Source organism: Cyprinodon tularosa, unplaced genomic scaffold (assembly GCF_016077235.1).
Source record: "Cyprinodon tularosa strain WSP-4 unplaced genomic scaffold, ASM1607723v1 ctg555, whole genome shotgun sequence".
Lineage (NCBI taxonomy): Eukaryota > Metazoa > Chordata > Actinopteri > Cyprinodontiformes > Cyprinodontidae > Cyprinodon > Cyprinodon tularosa.
Window position 1 is genome coordinate 404,355 of NW_024039291.1, and position 18,527 is coordinate 422,881.

At 42.3% G+C, this 18,527-nt stretch overlaps 1 protein-coding gene across 2 annotated transcripts in view; it reads left to right on the plus strand.

Annotated features, from left to right (window-relative positions):
• tenm1 (teneurin transmembrane protein 1) overlaps positions 1–17,012 on the plus strand; it is a 349,430-nt gene extending 332,418 nt beyond the window's left edge. For both annotated transcript variants that reach the window (XM_038305307.1, XM_038305308.1), the window contains 8 exons: positions 301–594; positions 3,046–3,290; positions 3,737–3,879; positions 9,028–9,239; positions 10,345–10,646; positions 12,201–12,907; positions 13,536–13,678; positions 15,457–17,012. In XM_038305307.1, coding sequence (XP_038161235.1) covers positions 301–594; positions 3,046–3,290; positions 3,737–3,879; positions 9,028–9,239; positions 10,345–10,646; positions 12,201–12,907; positions 13,536–13,678; positions 15,457–16,212 — 2,802 coding nt within the window. In that variant the 3' untranslated portion in view covers positions 16,213–17,012. The remainder of the gene's footprint in view (positions 1–300; positions 595–3,045; positions 3,291–3,736; positions 3,880–9,027; positions 9,240–10,344; positions 10,647–12,200; positions 12,908–13,535; positions 13,679–15,456) is intronic.
• The last annotated feature ends 1,515 nt before the right edge of the window (positions 17,013–18,527 follow it).

Below are 18,527 nucleotides of genomic sequence, written 5' to 3' on the forward strand. Positions count from 1 at the left end.
GCATCCATCAACAACGCCTACCCTGTTTAACACAGGCAGAATATTTTATTACTAACTGTAATTTTATCTGATGTCTACTAATTAATTTGCAATCCTCAGGAATTGAACTCTTATTCACAAGACAGTTTATTCTGATTATTCCGATGCTGTCTGGATTTGCTCCAAATGTCACAATCAATTTATTTGAGCTAATGACATCTTGGCTTGTCTGCCGCCTTTCTACGCATGCAGGCCTCATTCTGATTTAATGATGCTAATAGATCGAGCTGCAGGATTTAAAAGTTGTTTCCTGTTCTTCAGGCTCACAACAGGAACCTGCTCTCCATAGACTTCGATCAGAGCACCCGGGTGGGGAAGATCTACGACGACCACAGGAAGTTCACCCTCCACATCCAGTACGACGCGCTGGGCCGGCCCCTGGTCTGGTCTCCCAGCAGCAAATACACCGAGGTGAACATCAGCTACTCCGCCGGGGGCCTTCTGGCCGCCATCCACCGGGGGGAGTGGTCTGAGCGGCTGGAGTACGAGAACGAGCGGGTGGTGTCCAGAGCCTGGGTCAACGGCAAGATCTGGAGCTACACATATGCAGACAGAGTGAGGACTCGCCTTTACGATGCTTTCATCAGCTGGGGGGGGGGGATCAGCTGCCTCTGGTTGTTTTATCCCCCCTGAAACTGAAACCAAAGTTTAAAAGATGAAATCTGTGACCTGTGTCAACTGTTGTTAATCTGGATCGCCACAGATCTAATGGCGTTTACATCAGCTGGATCATAAGCTGTGTGACCAGGGGCGTTGCTAGGCACAAAGCTTTACTGGGGCACTGGCCCCCTATCGCATATGCCCCTCCTGCCATACACAAATACAGACAAGCACTGCCCCACCCTGATAAATTCCTACCAAAAATACCAGTTGAGATATTAATGAGTGTAAGAGCATATTTGTTTTAACAAACATGAACATTTTCAACATTGCAGCTGTAAAAAATAAAACATTACCAACTTTAAAAATAAAAAGTTTCCTTATACACATTCTGAAGTAATCATTAATTCCTAGGTTTCAGAGTTTTAGTTCAGGTGAAAGTTTAACTAATCCTGAACTAAGTTTTTCTTTTATTTTTTGAGCATTAAAGTGTACCTCCTATTTATCATTTTTGCAAAGCGGTCAATCACTAGACTGTGACTCAGCTTAGCAAGTTCTTCCTTTTCAACTGATAAAATAGCAAGATGATGGAGCCTTCTCAACACACTGAATGACCTTTCACACCTCCAGTTGTAGACTGGGATTGTGAGGGAGATCTGGATGACCTGCGTTAGTGTGGGGAACATGGTGTTATCAAGCAAGTTGAAAACACACTGCATATCCTTGATGACAAGGCTTTCTTTTTCAACCATAAAAAGCTTTCAAACCATTTTGAATTAAATGAAAGTTTTTTTTACTCCAAATTTGTCCTGGGGATAGTGGGACAACTTCCCTTGTTTAGGACCATCATGTTTTCCCCCTAAGTCACTAATGTCCCCTTCTTGTTTGTGGACGCTGGTTGTTGCTCCCTCATCACCTTCATGGTCCTGTCTCTCGCCTGTCAGTCTCGCCTCCTCCTCCCTTTCCTACTCCAGCACCTTCATTCTCATTCTCTACAGCAAACATTAAAAAACTTAAATTTATAATTATGTAAATATCTATCATGTTGCTTATAACGTTCCTAATGTAACTAGTTAGCTGAAATCACTAATTCATCACGGGACCTTACCTCCCTCTCTCATCTTATTTTACTGCTTCCCTTTCTCTGCTTCGTGTGAGGAATTTCCTGATATCCATCTACAAACCAATGCAGTAATTTTCAGTTAGTAGCCTATATGTGGTTTCACTGGGAAAATAATAAAATTGACAGGTAAAAAATGTTACCAGAACAACGTTTACCTGTCAATAAAAAAAAAATGCGTCGCGGCCGCACAGTGTCCCATCCAAAACAGTTGAGAGCAGCGTGTTAGTTTACCTGCAGTTCATGCAGTGACATGCGCTGACGTGGGGGCGCTAATACATCCTCAATTTGGAGTTAACAGCACACTTGCTACACATTTGAGTAGAAATATACGTCTCCTCCCGTTGGAATAATCTAAATTGATGCATTAAAAAAATGTATCACTGTTGCAAATATTCATGAGATTTATACTGGGGCACAGCGCATTTATACTGGGGCACGTGCCCCAGTAAATGGGGTCTGGCGACGCCGATGTGTGTGACACATAACTGATCTCGTTTCCAGTCGACTGGCAGCTTTTTCTTCTTCATCTTGTTTTCTGAGCTTCTTCTTCTCTAAGTTGTGAAAAGAAAACAACAGTTTTCTAAAAGGGGTTTTTACAGCAGACTAAACTACTGCTCTGACAGATGCTCTGCTGCGACAGGAAATGTCTGCCACTTCTTTTCAAACTTCAACCAATGAATCATTTTACTCCACATCAGCTGGAATGATTTGGTTAAACACAGAGTCCACATTATAAATGATATATTATTATTTTATAATAGCTTATTATATCAAATAGTTTAAGCATCACAGCGTATCCTCTGGGCTTTACATTCAAGCTATTTCTTTTAAAATAAAACTGTCGTCAGCTTCCTGCCTAGAGGTTAGAGCATAGGGCTTTGAATCCTGAGGTTGTGAGTTCGAGTCCCACTCCCACAGACTGCCACTCTGGGTCCCTGAACAACAACCCTTAACCCCACCCTGCTCCCCGGGCGCCGCACTATGGCTGCCCACTGCTCCCAGGGGAAATGCGTAAATTTCTCCAATGTGAGATCAATAAAGTTCAGTTATTATTATTCCTGAGGGTTAAGCTGATTGGTTTAGATGTCAGGCGTTGAAATAAATGGAATCATCTTTGAGTATTAAAATGTGAAACATGTTTAACAGCTTTATAAAGTGAGGCGCTGCAGGCGGCCATGGATTGATCCGTGAATGAAAACATCAGAACAGCCAAAGTGAAACAGGAAAGCTGTGAAATGTGGCTGTGAAGTCGTTCAGAGCTTCTCCTCTGTCTTATCCTGCAGTCCATTATGCTGCTCCTGCACAGCCAGCGGCGCTACATCTTTGATTACGACCAAACAGACCGCCTGGTTGCCGTGACGATGCCCAGCATGGTGAAGCACACCCTGCAGTCGCTGCTCTCCATCGGCTACTACAGGAACATCTACACCCCACCGGAGAGCCAGGCCTCCTTCATGCAGGACTTCACGCTGGACGGGCGCCTGAGAAGGACTCAGTACCTGGGGACGGGACGCTGCGTCGTCTACAGGTACGTCTGGAGGCCTCTGGGCTTTCATGCTGCTGCAAGTGGTCGGCATAAAGCCAGCTGGCCCAGTTATGGTTAAAGATCCTAAACGTAGCTCAGCAAACCTGCGGTATGAGGTAAGAAGAGAAGCTGATTTCAGGTCCGTTCCTCCTGTGGTTCCTCCTCTCTGATCTCATTCAGGCATCCCTCTCATCACATCATATATTCCTGTAACTCATCTGCATGAGAACGCCGTTTCTAAACGGCTCTGTTCTCCACATCATGACTTCCACAGTAAACGCTCTGATTCCTATGAAATATTGACGAAAGCTGCAGCCTCTTCCTCTAAGGCCCCGAGGGATCTTTGTATTATTCATTCCGTGTCGCATGTTTACTACAATGGAAATGAAATGCATTGTATTATTCTACTTATTTTTCAATTCTGTTTTTTTTTTTTTGTGTGTGTGCAGGTATACGCCAGCAGCTCGGCTCTCGGAGGTGGTTTATGACTCCACCTTGGTGACCTTCACTTACGACGAAGCCTCAGGCACCGTCAAGACCATCCATCTCACTCACGACGGCTTCATCAGCTCCATACGATACAGACAGACGGGTATCTATTCTCTGTAACAACAGAAAAACGCTCGTCTTTCTCAGAAGCTTCTCTTTCTGGATTTTTCTCACATTTACAGCTTTCAAACAAAGATAGCTGAAAAACTGACCTGTTGGACTCTTTGCTGTAGAATTCATTTTATTCGGCAACATTGGAGGCTTTCTTCACACAAACATTATTTTCTAAGATCAAACAATCTTGATTAGGTTTAACCCATTTAGGCCTAAAACGCCTGGAAAAAACACCTTAAAAACCTATGGCCGATTTTAAAAAATACCCCTAAAACCTGAAGTTTTTCTGTAAATTCAGCAACTGTGTCAACGCCTAGTAAATTATTGATATCTCAGCTTCTGTAGCAGATAGAACTCAAAATATATTTTATCTTTGAAATTCTTCCAAAAAAAAAAGTGAAAAGCAGTAATCAAAAAGAAAAAAAAAATTCAACCTTTTATTTTTTCCATATGTGATCATGTCTTCATTGAGAATGTGCAACATAAAACGTTTTTAAAATAAAGAACAAACATTACATAAATAACTATCTGATGATTACTTATTAACAGTATTATTATGCATAATAATGCATATGTCTGTGTTATAAATTGCATACAACTTACCTCCAGATGGCCACAAATCTGTCCCGGGACATATTTTGGGGGAACTGCGTCCTGAAGACAGGTTTACTCTGTCGCCAATAATCTCTTCGTACTGGCAACACAAGAAGTCTCATGCCCATACACAGCCCAATAAATGTCTTCATCTCCGTCACAGTCACGGGTGACCACTTTGCCATCTTTGCTCTTGTTGGAGTTTGGTTTGTTTGGTCACTGTACCTATTGGTCTCGGTAACAAGATGCATCCAAAGTTCTTCATTAAAAATATGCTCAAATGCCTGCAGCGGTGTGGCGTCTGCAGGCAAATCAACTTTCACTCCAGGTGTGCGGTTTAAACACTCCGTGCATTGCGGTGGTAGTTCGATTGGTTCAGCGCGTTCAAAGTCATCATTTTCATCTATACCGTCATCAAAGCCGACACACTCCTCAAAATCACTGCCTTCCGACAACTCTTCTCTGTCAAACTCCTCCATGTTTGCTTGAAAAAAACTTCTTTCTTCTTGCTTGACTTATATGCTCTCCCGGCGTCAATGGTAGAATGACGCAACAGCGCCCCCGGCTTGAATGGTAGAAATGCGGTAATGCTTTCCCGGCCTAAATGGGTTAAATCCAACCTTTGACTAGGCCACCTCAGAACATAGACTTAGAAAACCATCAACTGGACTTTTTTGTTTGAAGATGTTTTGCTTCCCATCCAGGAAGCTTTTCAGGACACGGCCGTAGGTTTGCATAGGGACCATAGGGACCTGACCCTACCAAAATATTGGACCGACCTACTTGTCCTTAACCAATAATTCGTTGTGAATAACATGTTCATAATTTACAACACGGCATTGTTGCAGCAATCGCTTCTTTTCCTCCTGCAGCTTCGCTGCCTGGTAGCTGCTGCTGCTCCGTCTGACTTCCTGCCTGCTCTTCCTTGTCCCTTAAAGTCAGTAACTGAGCTGTTTAACTCCTCTCTCATTGGTTGTTCTCCCTTAAGTTCCGCCTTCCTAACTCCTGATTGTCTGTTTTCTAGGCCGTATGTGTGCGTGCATGCTTGGAGTGCGAAAATACAATTTTATTCAAGCTAGAATACTGCGGTTACTACAATTAATGTTATGCTGAGAAACTAGTCCCTATTAAAAACTGAATATTATCTGCGCTAAAACAGGTGAAAGCTGCTGATTGCAGTTCTTTAAGAAGCAAGAGAGTGTCTGGATCTATGGAACCAACGTTAGCCTCTCTAAATAATATTTAATTCTAATTAATACAGTTTATTCACCAAAACCTTTTTTTCTTTTATAAAACTAAATACTCTGAGTCAGACAGGAGTTCTGCAGACCGCTGGAGAAACGGACAATAAAGACTGTAAGCTATAAAAACATCTGATTCTCAGCCAGAGCCGACTGAAGCAGAAAATCTGAGGGTTTCCCTTTAAATGATATTTAGTTGCTTTTACTTTTTTTTATTTTTTGACGATGACCCTTTGAGGCATTTCAGGTTTAAATAGCAGCTGTTATTTTGTTATTAGAGCATAAAAACATGTCATTTAGATGAAATAGAATACACTGTATTTACAGTCCAGCTTCAATGTGTGGATTACTATGTTCTAGATGCTGTTATCTATACTTCAGATGTTTTATGTAAGAAAAATTTCCAGAATGTTCCAATAAAATATATGAAATGGGCTAAACCCAGTAACTGCAGCCCAGTAGTACAACTTTTATATTGAAGTAAATATTTTATGTGTCGGTTCCTCTTTTAGTTCCATGTAAATATATTTATTTACCGTCCCTTATTTCACTTTGTTTTATGACAGAGAAAAAATCAGCCTAACTGATAAAATAAGAGTGTGTTTTACCTCTGCCTCAATTCTATATCTTCCAAAGAAAAACAGGATAAAGCCACATATATTTATTTTGACTTTATTTGGTTAAATATTCACGTATTTACCTTCTGTCTTAGTCGCTGTTCAAATGCAAACCTTTTCAAAGTGGGAAAAGTCTTAATTATACGTTCATTAGAGCCGCTGATGCTTCAAACATTCATAAACAGCATCTAGTGCTTAAAGCAGCATGCATGTCGCATAGGACCAATGACATCAGATTAATGAAACTTCAGACCAACAGTGTTCCTAAAAGGTTTAAATCAAGCCTACAGTTTTCACCTGGAATGTTCACCAGCAACTTTTATTTTATTTTATTGTGTAATCATTCAGAGGTGGAATGCATTAGCATCTTTGCAGATGCACAAACCTTCTCCTATCATGAATCGCTTCCAATGAATCCTGATGTCGTCCTGCAGGTCCACATTTATTGGTGTCTTTTTGTCTTCAGCATTATGTCAGAATAAACCACACAAATCAGCTGCTAAAATAATTATAGAAATTTCTCAGGTGTCTTTAGTTTGGGCAACGTGACCCTGACCTTTGGGTTTTATTGGCTTTTCTAACTTTTTCTTTGTTTCTTGTTGAATCTGGACGACGGTCTCCATCTGAAGCATCTCTCTGCTCTTGGAATAGCTTTTCTGGACATTCCTCCTCTGCTGCAGTTTTCTCCTTATGTGGATAAAAACAACATGCTGCTGGAGTCCTGAAGCTTCAGGAATCAATCAGCCTTTCCAGGCTCATAGACTTTGCTTCTCATCTCTTCTTTAGTTTCTTTATACTGGCATGAATGAGAGGTTTATCTTTTTCAGCTCTGATGTCTTGATCCATGAGGTCAAGCAGTTTATATTCTTTATATTTAATGGATTTGATGATTCTACAGGTCCTACAGTCATCAGGCAACATCTGATTAATCACTCTTGATTTATTGGCTGGAAAAAATGGAAACCTAAGTAAAAATAAGTGGATTTATTCTTAGATTGCAGAGGTTAGTGAGACACTTTATCAATGAAACATGACAATTTACATTTAAAATAAGAAAAAAAACAATTTTATTGTCTTATTTCAAGTGCTTGTTATATACTTGTCTTATTGAAAGAGTAAAATTACTGATTCTATTGGCAAAGCATCTTATTTGCTTTTTCAAGTTAAGGTAAACACACTTAATTTAAGAAATATTGACTTAAGTCTAGATCATTTTTGCAGGTTGCCTTTTTGTAGGAGTTTAGGTTGGTTTAGTTTCTTTAATGGCTTAAAGTTTGTTTTAAATCTGTTTTTACTTCATTTATCATTGGCTAATATTTCAATGAAATTGTGTTTTGAGTGAAGCGACAGCTGCACGGGGGGGTCAGATTGGATCTCATCTCTCTGTAGTTTCGTTCTGAGTGGAGTTAGTGCTATTTGATGAGCGCCCGATGCAGCCGGGGTTAGAAGTGTGAATCAGGCCCAGTGTGTTCGGCTTAAAGAGACTTGTGGTCTATCACAGCTTTATGACAACTTCACTCTCATGTCCTTTACGGCCAGACTGTTTGCCGCCTCCCTGCAACCCAGGCCTAAATTATCAAGATACAGTGTTCTATTTCTAGATCTATGCTAATGGAGTTGTTGTTTTCTGAATAGATCTTGTGTTGGTTTTTGCGTGCGATTCCCGTCTGTGAGCAACAGGAACCTGAAAACGTTGCAGAGGCTAGCAGTGAGAATAAATGAAGGTTTTTGTTGTGAAATGAGCGGCCAGCTGAAGCCATTCTGCTGCAGCGGATCATTAGGAGCCTTTAGCTGTCGGAGAAGATAAATACCTGCATTGTTAACACAGCTCAACAATTGCTTTAAGTTCCAGACTTCATCCAGGGTCATTTAGAAAGGCTCTCATCTCTGCTGCCGGTTCACTTCCCATGCCTTTGTGATTGGTGAGCCATGATCAGGTGTCACTAATGTGTGTGTGTGTTTATCGCTTTGCCCTCCCTCTGAATAGACTCTCACCTTTCCTTTAACTGATCTCATTTCAGCAGAACAAACGGAGCCTCAGAGAGGGAAGCCATGGCAGTAATTGTCCCTTGAGAGGAGGAAAGGAAAAGTTAGGAACCCCAAAAGGTGGAAGAAAGATTGGCAGGGATACAGAGAAGCAGGCAAAGGGAGTAAAAGGAAAGAAGAAGAAGCTTTGAATAGTGACAGCTAGAGATGAACAGACTGCAGCCTCCAGGAAAAGCCTCCCATTCCCGCTCTAACGTCTTCCTATTAGCGCAGCTTCTGAATCAACACTCCATGGAAAATAAAAATAGATGTAGTTCTGGTCCAGCTATGCATGGCCTCCAAAGTGAGCTACTCTGTCATTTTAAAAGCAGTCAGAGGAATGGCTGCTCATTAGCAGGATCAGGAGCAGCAGCTAGAAGCTGAGGAAGCTGCTGTTAATGTTGATGTTGTGACATTAAGGAGCACAGCAGGGCTATTGTCTTTAGATTTCATTATCTGCTCATATTAAAGGTCAGATCTGGACATGGCGTAGTGATGTGGAGCCAGTTTAGATGGAACCGTCTCTTTTAATGAGGCTGAATTAGCTTTTCATCTGAATTCATTTGGTATCATTTGGTACAGAGTGCGACTGTCTGCCTTCGTTTTATTTCTGTCCGTTCTAAATGTGGATTTATTGTTTCTCTCCTCTGGTCCTGAAAGGTCCCCTGACCAGTCGGCAAATCTTCCGCTTCAGTGAGGAGGGTTTAGTGAATGCCAGATTTGACTACAGCTACAACAACTTCAGAGTGACCAGCATGCAGGCCGTCATCAATGAGACCCCTCTGCCCATCGATCTCTACCGTTACGTCGACGTATCGGGGAGGGTGGAGCAATTCGGCAAGTTCAGCGTCATCTTCTACGACCTCAACCAGGTATCACACTATTGGTCTATTTTTTATTGCTCTCCTAGCTCCATTAGCCGATATTTGACAGGAAGTCTGTAAAACTCAGAGTGGCGTTTAAAAGCGGCTCTGCTTCTGCACTGAACTGAGCGCATGAAGTCATTTCAGCACTTTAAGCTGGATGTTATGGTTTTATTCCAGAGCTTTACAGAAATCCAGAGTGTCAGCAAGACGCTGCCATTGAAAGCTGTACGGTGAAATGTTTAAACTGATCAGACTGTTTCTGCAAAGCAGCCATTCACTCTGCTGCTTCTCTGTTTCTAACACTGCATCACAAACTGATTATAGGTGGAAGGTCATTTTTATTTCACGTATAAATGTCTGTCCAAAAGTGGGACTTTATTAAAAGTAGGTCTGATTCATCATATATTTACTCAAAAACAATATTTGGTGAAAAGGCCTCTAAAGTACTGAGTAACAGATCTACTAACTTCCCATAATCGCATTTACAAAATATTTTATTATGCAAATTCTGCTGTTTCAAAGAAAAGGAAAAACAGACAGTAATAACATTATAAAAGAATAGACACAAATAAATGTTTGGAATTATAAAATTTACCAAATCAATAGTTGGGAATGCATTAAATTGCTGTATTTTTTTTTACAATCCAGTTAAGTATCACAGAAAATCAAAAATCCGGTTTTCTGGTGAGGCTGTGGGAGAAGCGTCTCTATCACAGTCGATTAGAGCAGATGTGGATCCAAAGCATGTAGCCAGAAACACAGGAATGAAGGAAATGCTTTTTATGATCAATATTATGAATATAAATGAACCAAAGACATCAGGATGTGATCGGTTCTATATCCTGCTAATAGGCTGCTGCTTCTAACGAGCCAAATATAGAGCAAATCATTAAACAAACACATGACTGTAAACTCTTAAACTATGTAGAGTTTAATGAACAGAATGGCTTTTATAGCAAAGTTTGGGCAGAGGTGCCAAGTTTAATTCTCCGTCTGTTTTTCATTATAAGGTTTGAAACTTGAGGATTCATAAAACATGGCGGATGGTCAAATGTTTGAAGTCTTTTTTGCTCATTTAGAGCCTTAATGATCCTGATGCTGGTTTTCTCAGGTCATCACCACCCATCTGATGAAGCACACCAAGGTCTTCAACTCCTATGGTCAGGTGGTTGAGGTCCAATATGAGATCCTGAAGTCCATCGCCTACTGGATGACCATTCAGTACGACTCAGCGGGCCGCGTTACCACCTGTGACATCAGAGTGGGCGTGGACAGCAACGTGACCCGTTACACCTATGAGTACGATGCAGACAGTCAGCTGCAGAGCGCCTGGGTCAATGAGCGCCCTCAGTGGCGTTACGGATACGACCTCAATGGGAACATCAACCTGCTCAGTCATGGAACCAGTTCTCGGTAAGTCAGCGTCTCCACTCGGCATTTTACCCGATTTGATCTTCTTTACGCCACGCCGCCCACGCGGCGCCGCTGATGACAAAAAGCATGAATAATGGAGTTATTTCAGTGAAGAGCTTTGACAAAAACACGGCGCTTTGCTGAAGCTGATGGGAATAAAAGGTAACGCGTTTTAACGACTCTAACAAATAAAAAAGAACCCTGGAAAGTGAGGCGAGTGTTTTTAATCAGGTCGTCCACTCTACACTTTATAGATTCAACCTGTGCTGCAATTACAGGTCTGGGTTAGATCTGCTCCTGTTTCACAATAACTGCCACTGAACTTTTTACATTTCTATTCTTTGGAGAAAAACAGCTTAAATTCAGCCACCAAAGATTGGAAGTGTTTGCTAACATCATTATTTAAACTGGAACTGAACCCTGAACTTTGCAGACGCCGTTAATGTTTTCATCCAAACTAATTCATTGAAGTTATGGCTGTATGTTCAGGGTTTAAAGTCCTTGTTCATTTGAAATTCTCTCTAAGTTTTAAGCCTTTATCTCGATTCTTCCAGGACTTTCTTTATTTATCTTCTTCTCCAACCAGCTTCCTTTTCCCAATGCTGAAGACAAACATGTTTTTAAATAGAAACTGGCTGCTGCTGGCGCTATGCTTCTGTTTAGGGCGATGAACAGTTTGTTCCTTACATAATTCAATTCAGAAATTCTTTATTAAGTCCAAAGGGACGTTAAATGTTGTAGTAATGTTGATGCTGTACGCAGGAAGGATCTCCTGCAGAGGTCTGTCTTGCACCGGAGCTGGAAAAGCCTCTGACTGAAGACACTCTGTTGTCTAACCATCTACTGAAGAGGATGTTCTCTGTTTTCTATCATTCTCTTCCCTTTATGGAGAATTCTTCTTTTTGAAGGTTCTGAAGGTCTTCCTAAAGCAGAGTCGGGCCTTCTGGTTCTTTCCAGATGATAAATTCAAAATAGACGTAAACCAAAAACCAATCAAACATATACTAAGTTATCTCACCAGTATATTTATATGAATGCCAACAACAAAAACATTATAAAAACATCATTTCATGTCCAGGTTTACTTTTTGTCCATAAATCTTGTCCTTCTGAGGCTGTGAAGGTTAATCTATGTTTTGGTCTAATATTGAGTCACAAACCAAAAAAAATAATCAACCAGTTTAATTATGGAGAAGATATTAGTCGGCTTTAAGGCGATATTAGTCGGCCGAGAAGAGAAATGATACGGAAATACTCTGATGAATGGGAGGCAGTTGTTGTTTTAATAATTCATATTACATGTAGCCACATACTATTAAGTAAAAGTGACAAAGATAATACTTTTAAAATCTATATATATTGTGATTTTTCCCCTCCACATCCATGGAGGGCAGCGCCCAGGCGCCCCCTATGGGCCAGCCGCCACTGTAAGAGGGCAAGATATAAAACAGAGCAAGAAGTGCTGGAATCTCCATCTGGAAATAACAGATTTTCGCCCAATCAGATTCTGAGATGCTGAGTTCCACCTGCTGAAATCCCTAATTCCTCTTTTCAGACTCACACCTCTACGGTATGACCAGAGGGATCGGATCACACACCTGGGTGAGCTGCAGTACAGCGTAGACGACGACGGTTTCCTCCGCCAACGGGCCAACGACCTGTTCGATTACAACTCTAATGGTCTGCTGACCCGTGTCTTCAACCGCGCCACTGAGCGCGCCGTCTGGTACCGCTACGACGGCCTGGGGCGGCGTGTAGCCACCAAGAACAGCGAGGGCGAGCAGCTGCAGTTCTTCTATGCCGACCTGTCAAACCCCACCAGGGTGAGCCACCTGTACAACCACAGCAGCAACCTGATCACGTCGCTGTACTACGACCTGCAGGGCCATCTCATCGCAATGGAGCTCAGCAGTGGGGAGGAGTATTACGTGGCCTGCGACAGCGTGGGGAGTCCCAGGGCAGTGTTTTCCAGCAAGGGTCGGCTGGTCAAAGAGATTCTCTACACCCCCTATGGGGAGGTCTACCAGGACACCAATCCTGACTTCCAGCTCACCATCGGCTTCCATGGAGGGCTATACGACCCCTTCACGCGATTGGTCCACCTTGGCAGACGGGATTATGACACCCTCGCCGGTCGATGGACTTCACCCAACCACGAGCTGTGGGGGGAGCTGAGCAAGGAACCCAAGCCATTCAACCTGTATGCCTTCAACAGTAACTGCCCAGTCGGGACGGTGGAAGAGGTGACGCAGTTTACAACCGGTGGGTTTTAAACAAGCATGGCTGCACATTCTAAACCCAAAGCCCTTCCTGACAGACAGACAGACAGACAGACAGACAGACAGACAGACAGACAGTAGGAGGCGCAGGCAGATATTTATCTTCATGACCTACTATAGCTGCAGCTCATTGGAGAACAACATCTGGCATAAAGATAGAGTAAAGGGCACCCAGCTAGGTGAGAAAGAGACTGACGAATCGGCAGCCCAGGATAGTCACTCCTCTCATCACACTGTTTTTATCACGTCTGCATGTTTTCTTCTCTCTGTCTGTCAACACAACACTATTGCCCCAAGAGAAGCTCAGGTGAGAGAAAGAGATGAAAGAGGAGAGCAGAAGATGAATAGAGGATGTAGGGGGGGGTTTGTCCTTCTGGTTAATGGAACATTCATTCGGCCCGTCACGTCTCCCTGCTGCAGGATTGTTTATAGCAGATTCTGTACGTGTCTCTGCCACTCAGATCCGCCTCACATTATGCTCCCATAGATTGTGTGATTTTCTGTGTGAGGTGATGCTTTAACTGCCTTTTTATTTGCTGCATAGCATAGATGCTGCATTAGAACTGTTTCCCTGAGTGTCATTTTCTCTTTCTGTGTGTCTGTGAGTCCAGATATTGGTAGGTGGCTGCAGCTGTTTGGCTTCCAGCTTCATAATGTTGTCCCAGGATTCCCAAAGCCTGAAGTGAGCCGAATGGAGCAGACATATGAGCTGATGAAGACTCAGACAAAGACTCAGGACTGGGACTCCAGCAAGGTGAGAATTTCCTGTCTCCACTAAAGACTCACTAAACACCTGACCTTCACCAGACATGAAGAAAACAACATTTATATAAAACAATTCACAACACATGACAACAATCCCTCACAGCAAGCATGCATGGAGAGCAAATACATACATAGACATAAACGCTCTTATATATAAATAATTCTATGTAAGGTGACAGTAAATTAGCTCCACAGCAGGAGGCTCTGTCTGGAAAAGTTTAGCTGCTGAACCAGTTTTCATGTCAAAGGGATAAAGAGAGAACAGTAACAGCTCAGACCGCAGCTATGTCTAGGAGCGAAAGAGGACTAAACACTAAAAAACAGGCCCAACTCTATTATCTATAACCGAAGGTGTTGATGGCAGCAGCACAGCTGATATTTCTCTCCAGGATGGAGTCACAGCCAAACAGGAACAGACCAGATGAAGCTACTATGAGAAAAAGCAGAGAGAGCAGAAGGTTAGAGATTGAACTAACAGATTCCGCAGAGTGGGAGAATAGAGATAGAATGAAGCAGAATGATGAAAAAGGGCTCCCTATGTCCTCCAGCAGTCTAAGCCTACAGCAGCATAACTATAGAGATAGATCAGGATAACCTGAGCCACTCTAACTATAAGCTTTATCAAAAAGGAAAGTTTTAAGCCTAGCCTTAAAGTAGACAGGGTGTCTGCCTCACGGACTAAAACTGGTAGTTGGTTCCACAGGAGAGGAGCCTGAGAACTAAAAGATCTGCCTCCTGGTGCGTTTCTAGATAATGTTTGGAATATTGATTATTTCATTTTTGATAACCTTAAAATACTTTTTTCAATAACCACCGTCCCTGATGAGGCACGGTGGTGTGAGGACTATGCTGTGGGGTCAGTTTCAGGTAACAATGACAGCTGCTCTGCCATTTGCATGAAAATCATCCTTCAAAGTCCTAAAAACTTATATAAGGACTTAAAAAGAAAAAAGTTTCATTTTCTAAAATTAGAGAAGTTAAAGAAAAGACCTCAGTTTAACTGAGAATTAGTGTTTTGTCCTCACATTGAACCAGCGCCAGGCGTCCAACTTAAGAGAGCAGAAGCAGAACCTGACCCTGGGCAGAGGTGCCAAGTTAAGAGATATGAGATGATTTAAAAATAGAGCTGCTGATGATAGATAGCTTGTGGCGGCGTATTGTTAACAAATGGTTATTAGGGTGTTTTTACTCTGGTAGCTGATTAAACTTTCCCTTTGAAGCCCAACTTCAATAAAAACATAAACATTTAAAATAGACAAAACTAGAAGTGAAAGTAATAAGCAAGAAGTTGAGTTTGGCATAAAAAATATCACAGCTTATTTCTACATATAGCAAAGACTCATGTTCCCTTTTTCATTTTCTCCCCTCATCACTCATTTGTCTAATAGCGCATGCTACCGTCCGCCGCTGATGCACAGAGAAAGTCTTTAGCTGCTAAACGTCCGTTATTTTCTGCTCCTGCAGTTATTTGTCTCATCGACAATAACAGCCGGAATCAACCTGGAGACATTTTCTCAGTGGATGCAGAGTAAATCATCACTTTCTTTAGCTTCCAGGCTGCTGTCAGCTTCTTAAATATTTTGTGATTTTGTAAAGAGATCATGTTAGATTTTTCAGATTGATGTGTTTTTTTAAACTTTTTTTCCTAGCAGTATCAGTATCTAACAACCTCCATGGTCATCCAGATGCTTCGTTGGTAACTTTGGTCCATGCAATGTTTCCTGGAAGTAAAAGCAAGCAGATTAAAAGCAGCTGTGTTTTTTCCAGATGGTGCTGGGAATCCAGTGTGAACTGCGAAGGCAGCTGAGGAGCTTTATCTCTCTGGAGAGGTTACCGCTGGTCTCAGAGCCCGTGGGCTCAGCTTGCCACAGACCGTCACGTCCGCCGCCCTTCAGCTCGCGACCCTTCATTCTCGGCCCCAACATCCGATTTGCAGTGTCACACGGTCGGGTGAGTGCGGAGGTCATCGGGGTGGCCAGCGAGGACAGCCGGCGGGTGGCAGCCATCCTGAACGGCGCCGTTCACCTCACGGGGCTGAGCTTCACCGTGCACGGCTGTGACACGCATCACTTCCTTCAGTCCCGGCCGATAGAGGAGGACCTGGCCCTGGGGCTGGGCGTCGGGGGACGCCTCCTGGAGAACGGGGTGAACGTCAGCGTGTCCCAAATGAGCGCCACGGTGAACGGCAGGACTCGACGCTTCGCGGATATCACTCTCCAACAGGGGGCGCTGTGCCTGTGTGTGCGTTACGGTGGGACGGAGGAGGAGGAGAAGGCCCGCGTGAGAGAGGAGGCGAGGAAGAGAGCAGTGGAGGGAGCTTGGGAGAAGGAGAGAAGGAGGTTGGATTTGGGGGATGTAGGCAGCAGGTCGTGGAGCGAGGCGGAGAAGCAGCAGCTGCTTTCTGCAGGACGAGTTCAGGGTTACGACGGATACTACTCCCTCCCTATAGAGCAGCAGCCGGAGATGTCCGACTGCCCCTCCAACATCCACTTCATGACACTTAGCGAGGTGGGGGGCAGGTAACAGAGACGTGCAAAGAGCCCCCCATCCCACCAAAGACTGCCTGTTTCTACTCTGCTCTGATTTGTTCTACTGTTTCTATACTTTACTGAAAAAGAAGATGAAAACTACGGAGAACAAGAAGAGAGAATGGGGGGAAAAAACTTCCAAATGCCTTTAATTGTGACAAAATGATGGTATTTTATTATTATCGTCCAGTTTCTCCGATTTCTAACAGTGGCACAAGCAGTGTGGTTTGGCTGTGGCTTTGCTTTTTGTATCCTGACTGACTGACTGACTGACTGACTGACTGACTGACTGACTGACTGACTGACTGACTGACAATCTGCCAATTACTGTTCCAGCACTGTTCAATCATTGGAGACTGTGTTTAAACCATTGAACTACACAGATAGAAGACTGAAGGGTCGCACCCCCCCTCATGAACTCCCCCATGGCCATTTGACGTCCCCCCCACGGTTTACCTCGGATATAACGCCGTTTACATCTAGTGCGAGAGGCCTTGCTGCCTCTGGCCCCGCCCCTTTAGAGAAGAAGCCCGCTGTGGTTTCCAGCTCTGTGCTCCAGCTGTAGTTTGTATGAGTGTGTAAACTAAAATCAAGAATGTACATAGCCAGTGCTTTCACACTGAAAAAAGTGCTCAACTGGAAATGATGTTGTTCATAAGTGTCGGTATTGTTAATCAATAGAAGATCTGTTACATTTTTTTGCAAAGAATTATACATGGCTATAGTAATTATTCTGGCTAAAAAAGCTCACTTTATTGGGTTACGATGCTGATTAAAGTTATTATGTGTGAATTATCAGATGGTTCCTGAGATTTCCTATGAAAAATGGATTCAGGATGTAAAATTGGTGCAACATTAACCTCACTTCCTTATCATGTCAGCCGTTTATAGATCATTGGAACACCAAGCAACTATTTTTAAATCTACAGACTTTTAACATTTTAACAGATATTTTACCTCCATGTGTCAGGGATTGGTGTGCACTTCTGTAATGATGCACTTTCTGATCTTATTAGCATGTTTCTATGGTTGCGCTGGAGGATTGACTTCACTGCAGAATACAGAAGCTGCAAATAACCCAGTGATGTAAGTCAGTCTGACAGGATTTAAAAAGCTCATCTCAGCTCTAACATGTTGCATCAAACTAAAACTGTTCATAAGGGTCAAGAACAAAAGTACAAATACTTCCTTCTCCTACTTAAGTAGAAATGTTGGCTATCTATACTTCACTGGAGTAACTACTTTTACTTCTTCTCCTCATATTTTAAAAAAAGACTCTTAGTTTTGTTTATTTAATCTCATTTTCATTCTGGCCTGTTGGTATTTAAAAAAAAAATTATAGTTTCATCCAGACAATTAATTTCTCTGTGGTTGAACTCGGTGCTGCCCCAACTTGTTGCTCACCACAAACCAAAATAAATTATTTATCAAGATGAAGCAAAGTTAAATGTGACACTTTTACCATTAGTTATAAAACTAAGAAAATAAAGTCTAAGGAAGTTATCATCCAGAATTATAGAAAAATGTTCCTTTAATAGAGTACAGCAGTAAAGCTTCTGGTCTTAACAGTTTTTCATGCATTACTTTTACTTTTATACTTTAAGTAGTTTTAAAAATGCTACTTTTACACTTTTACTGGAGTAAAAAGCTGAAGTTGATCCTCTAACTTCTACAAACAGCAGGATTTAAACATGAATAGTTTTAACACCTCTGGTCGTGTTTAAAGAAGCTAGAATTAGCATCAACATTTCATTGGCTTCCATTTGTCTTTAAAAAATCCACATTTTCAACTGAAACACCCAAAAAGTCAGAATTACGAATCGTTAAGTTGGTGCAACAGGATGGGACCTGATTTCTGAATCCAAGATGGATGCTACTCAGGTCAGCATGGATAAACGGAGCTACTTTGCCCGTTTGTAGCAGTCCTCTATGATGATGTGTGCAGCTTGCAGTCAGTGATGCAGGAACCGCTTGTTTAGATGTTAATCTTTTAATACTCAGAAAACCAAATGGAAATGTTTTAGTCACTTGTTTAACTGGACTTCTGACAATAATGGAACGCAGCTTCAGTGGTTCCTGCCCCCCAGCAGCTTCCCTGAGGTTCTTCTCTTCTCTCCTCCCAGCCGGCACAGACACCAGAGGCTGCAGCCAAATGCAGAAAATCACAGAGCGAGTTTGGGTGATGGACACTTTGATCACTTTTTATTTCTAACAATTCAAATAAAGAGAAGGAGCATTATAGCCTGTATCATATTGATTTGATAAATCTCTATTGTTGATCTAAAAAATGAGACTGTAAACTGATGTTCA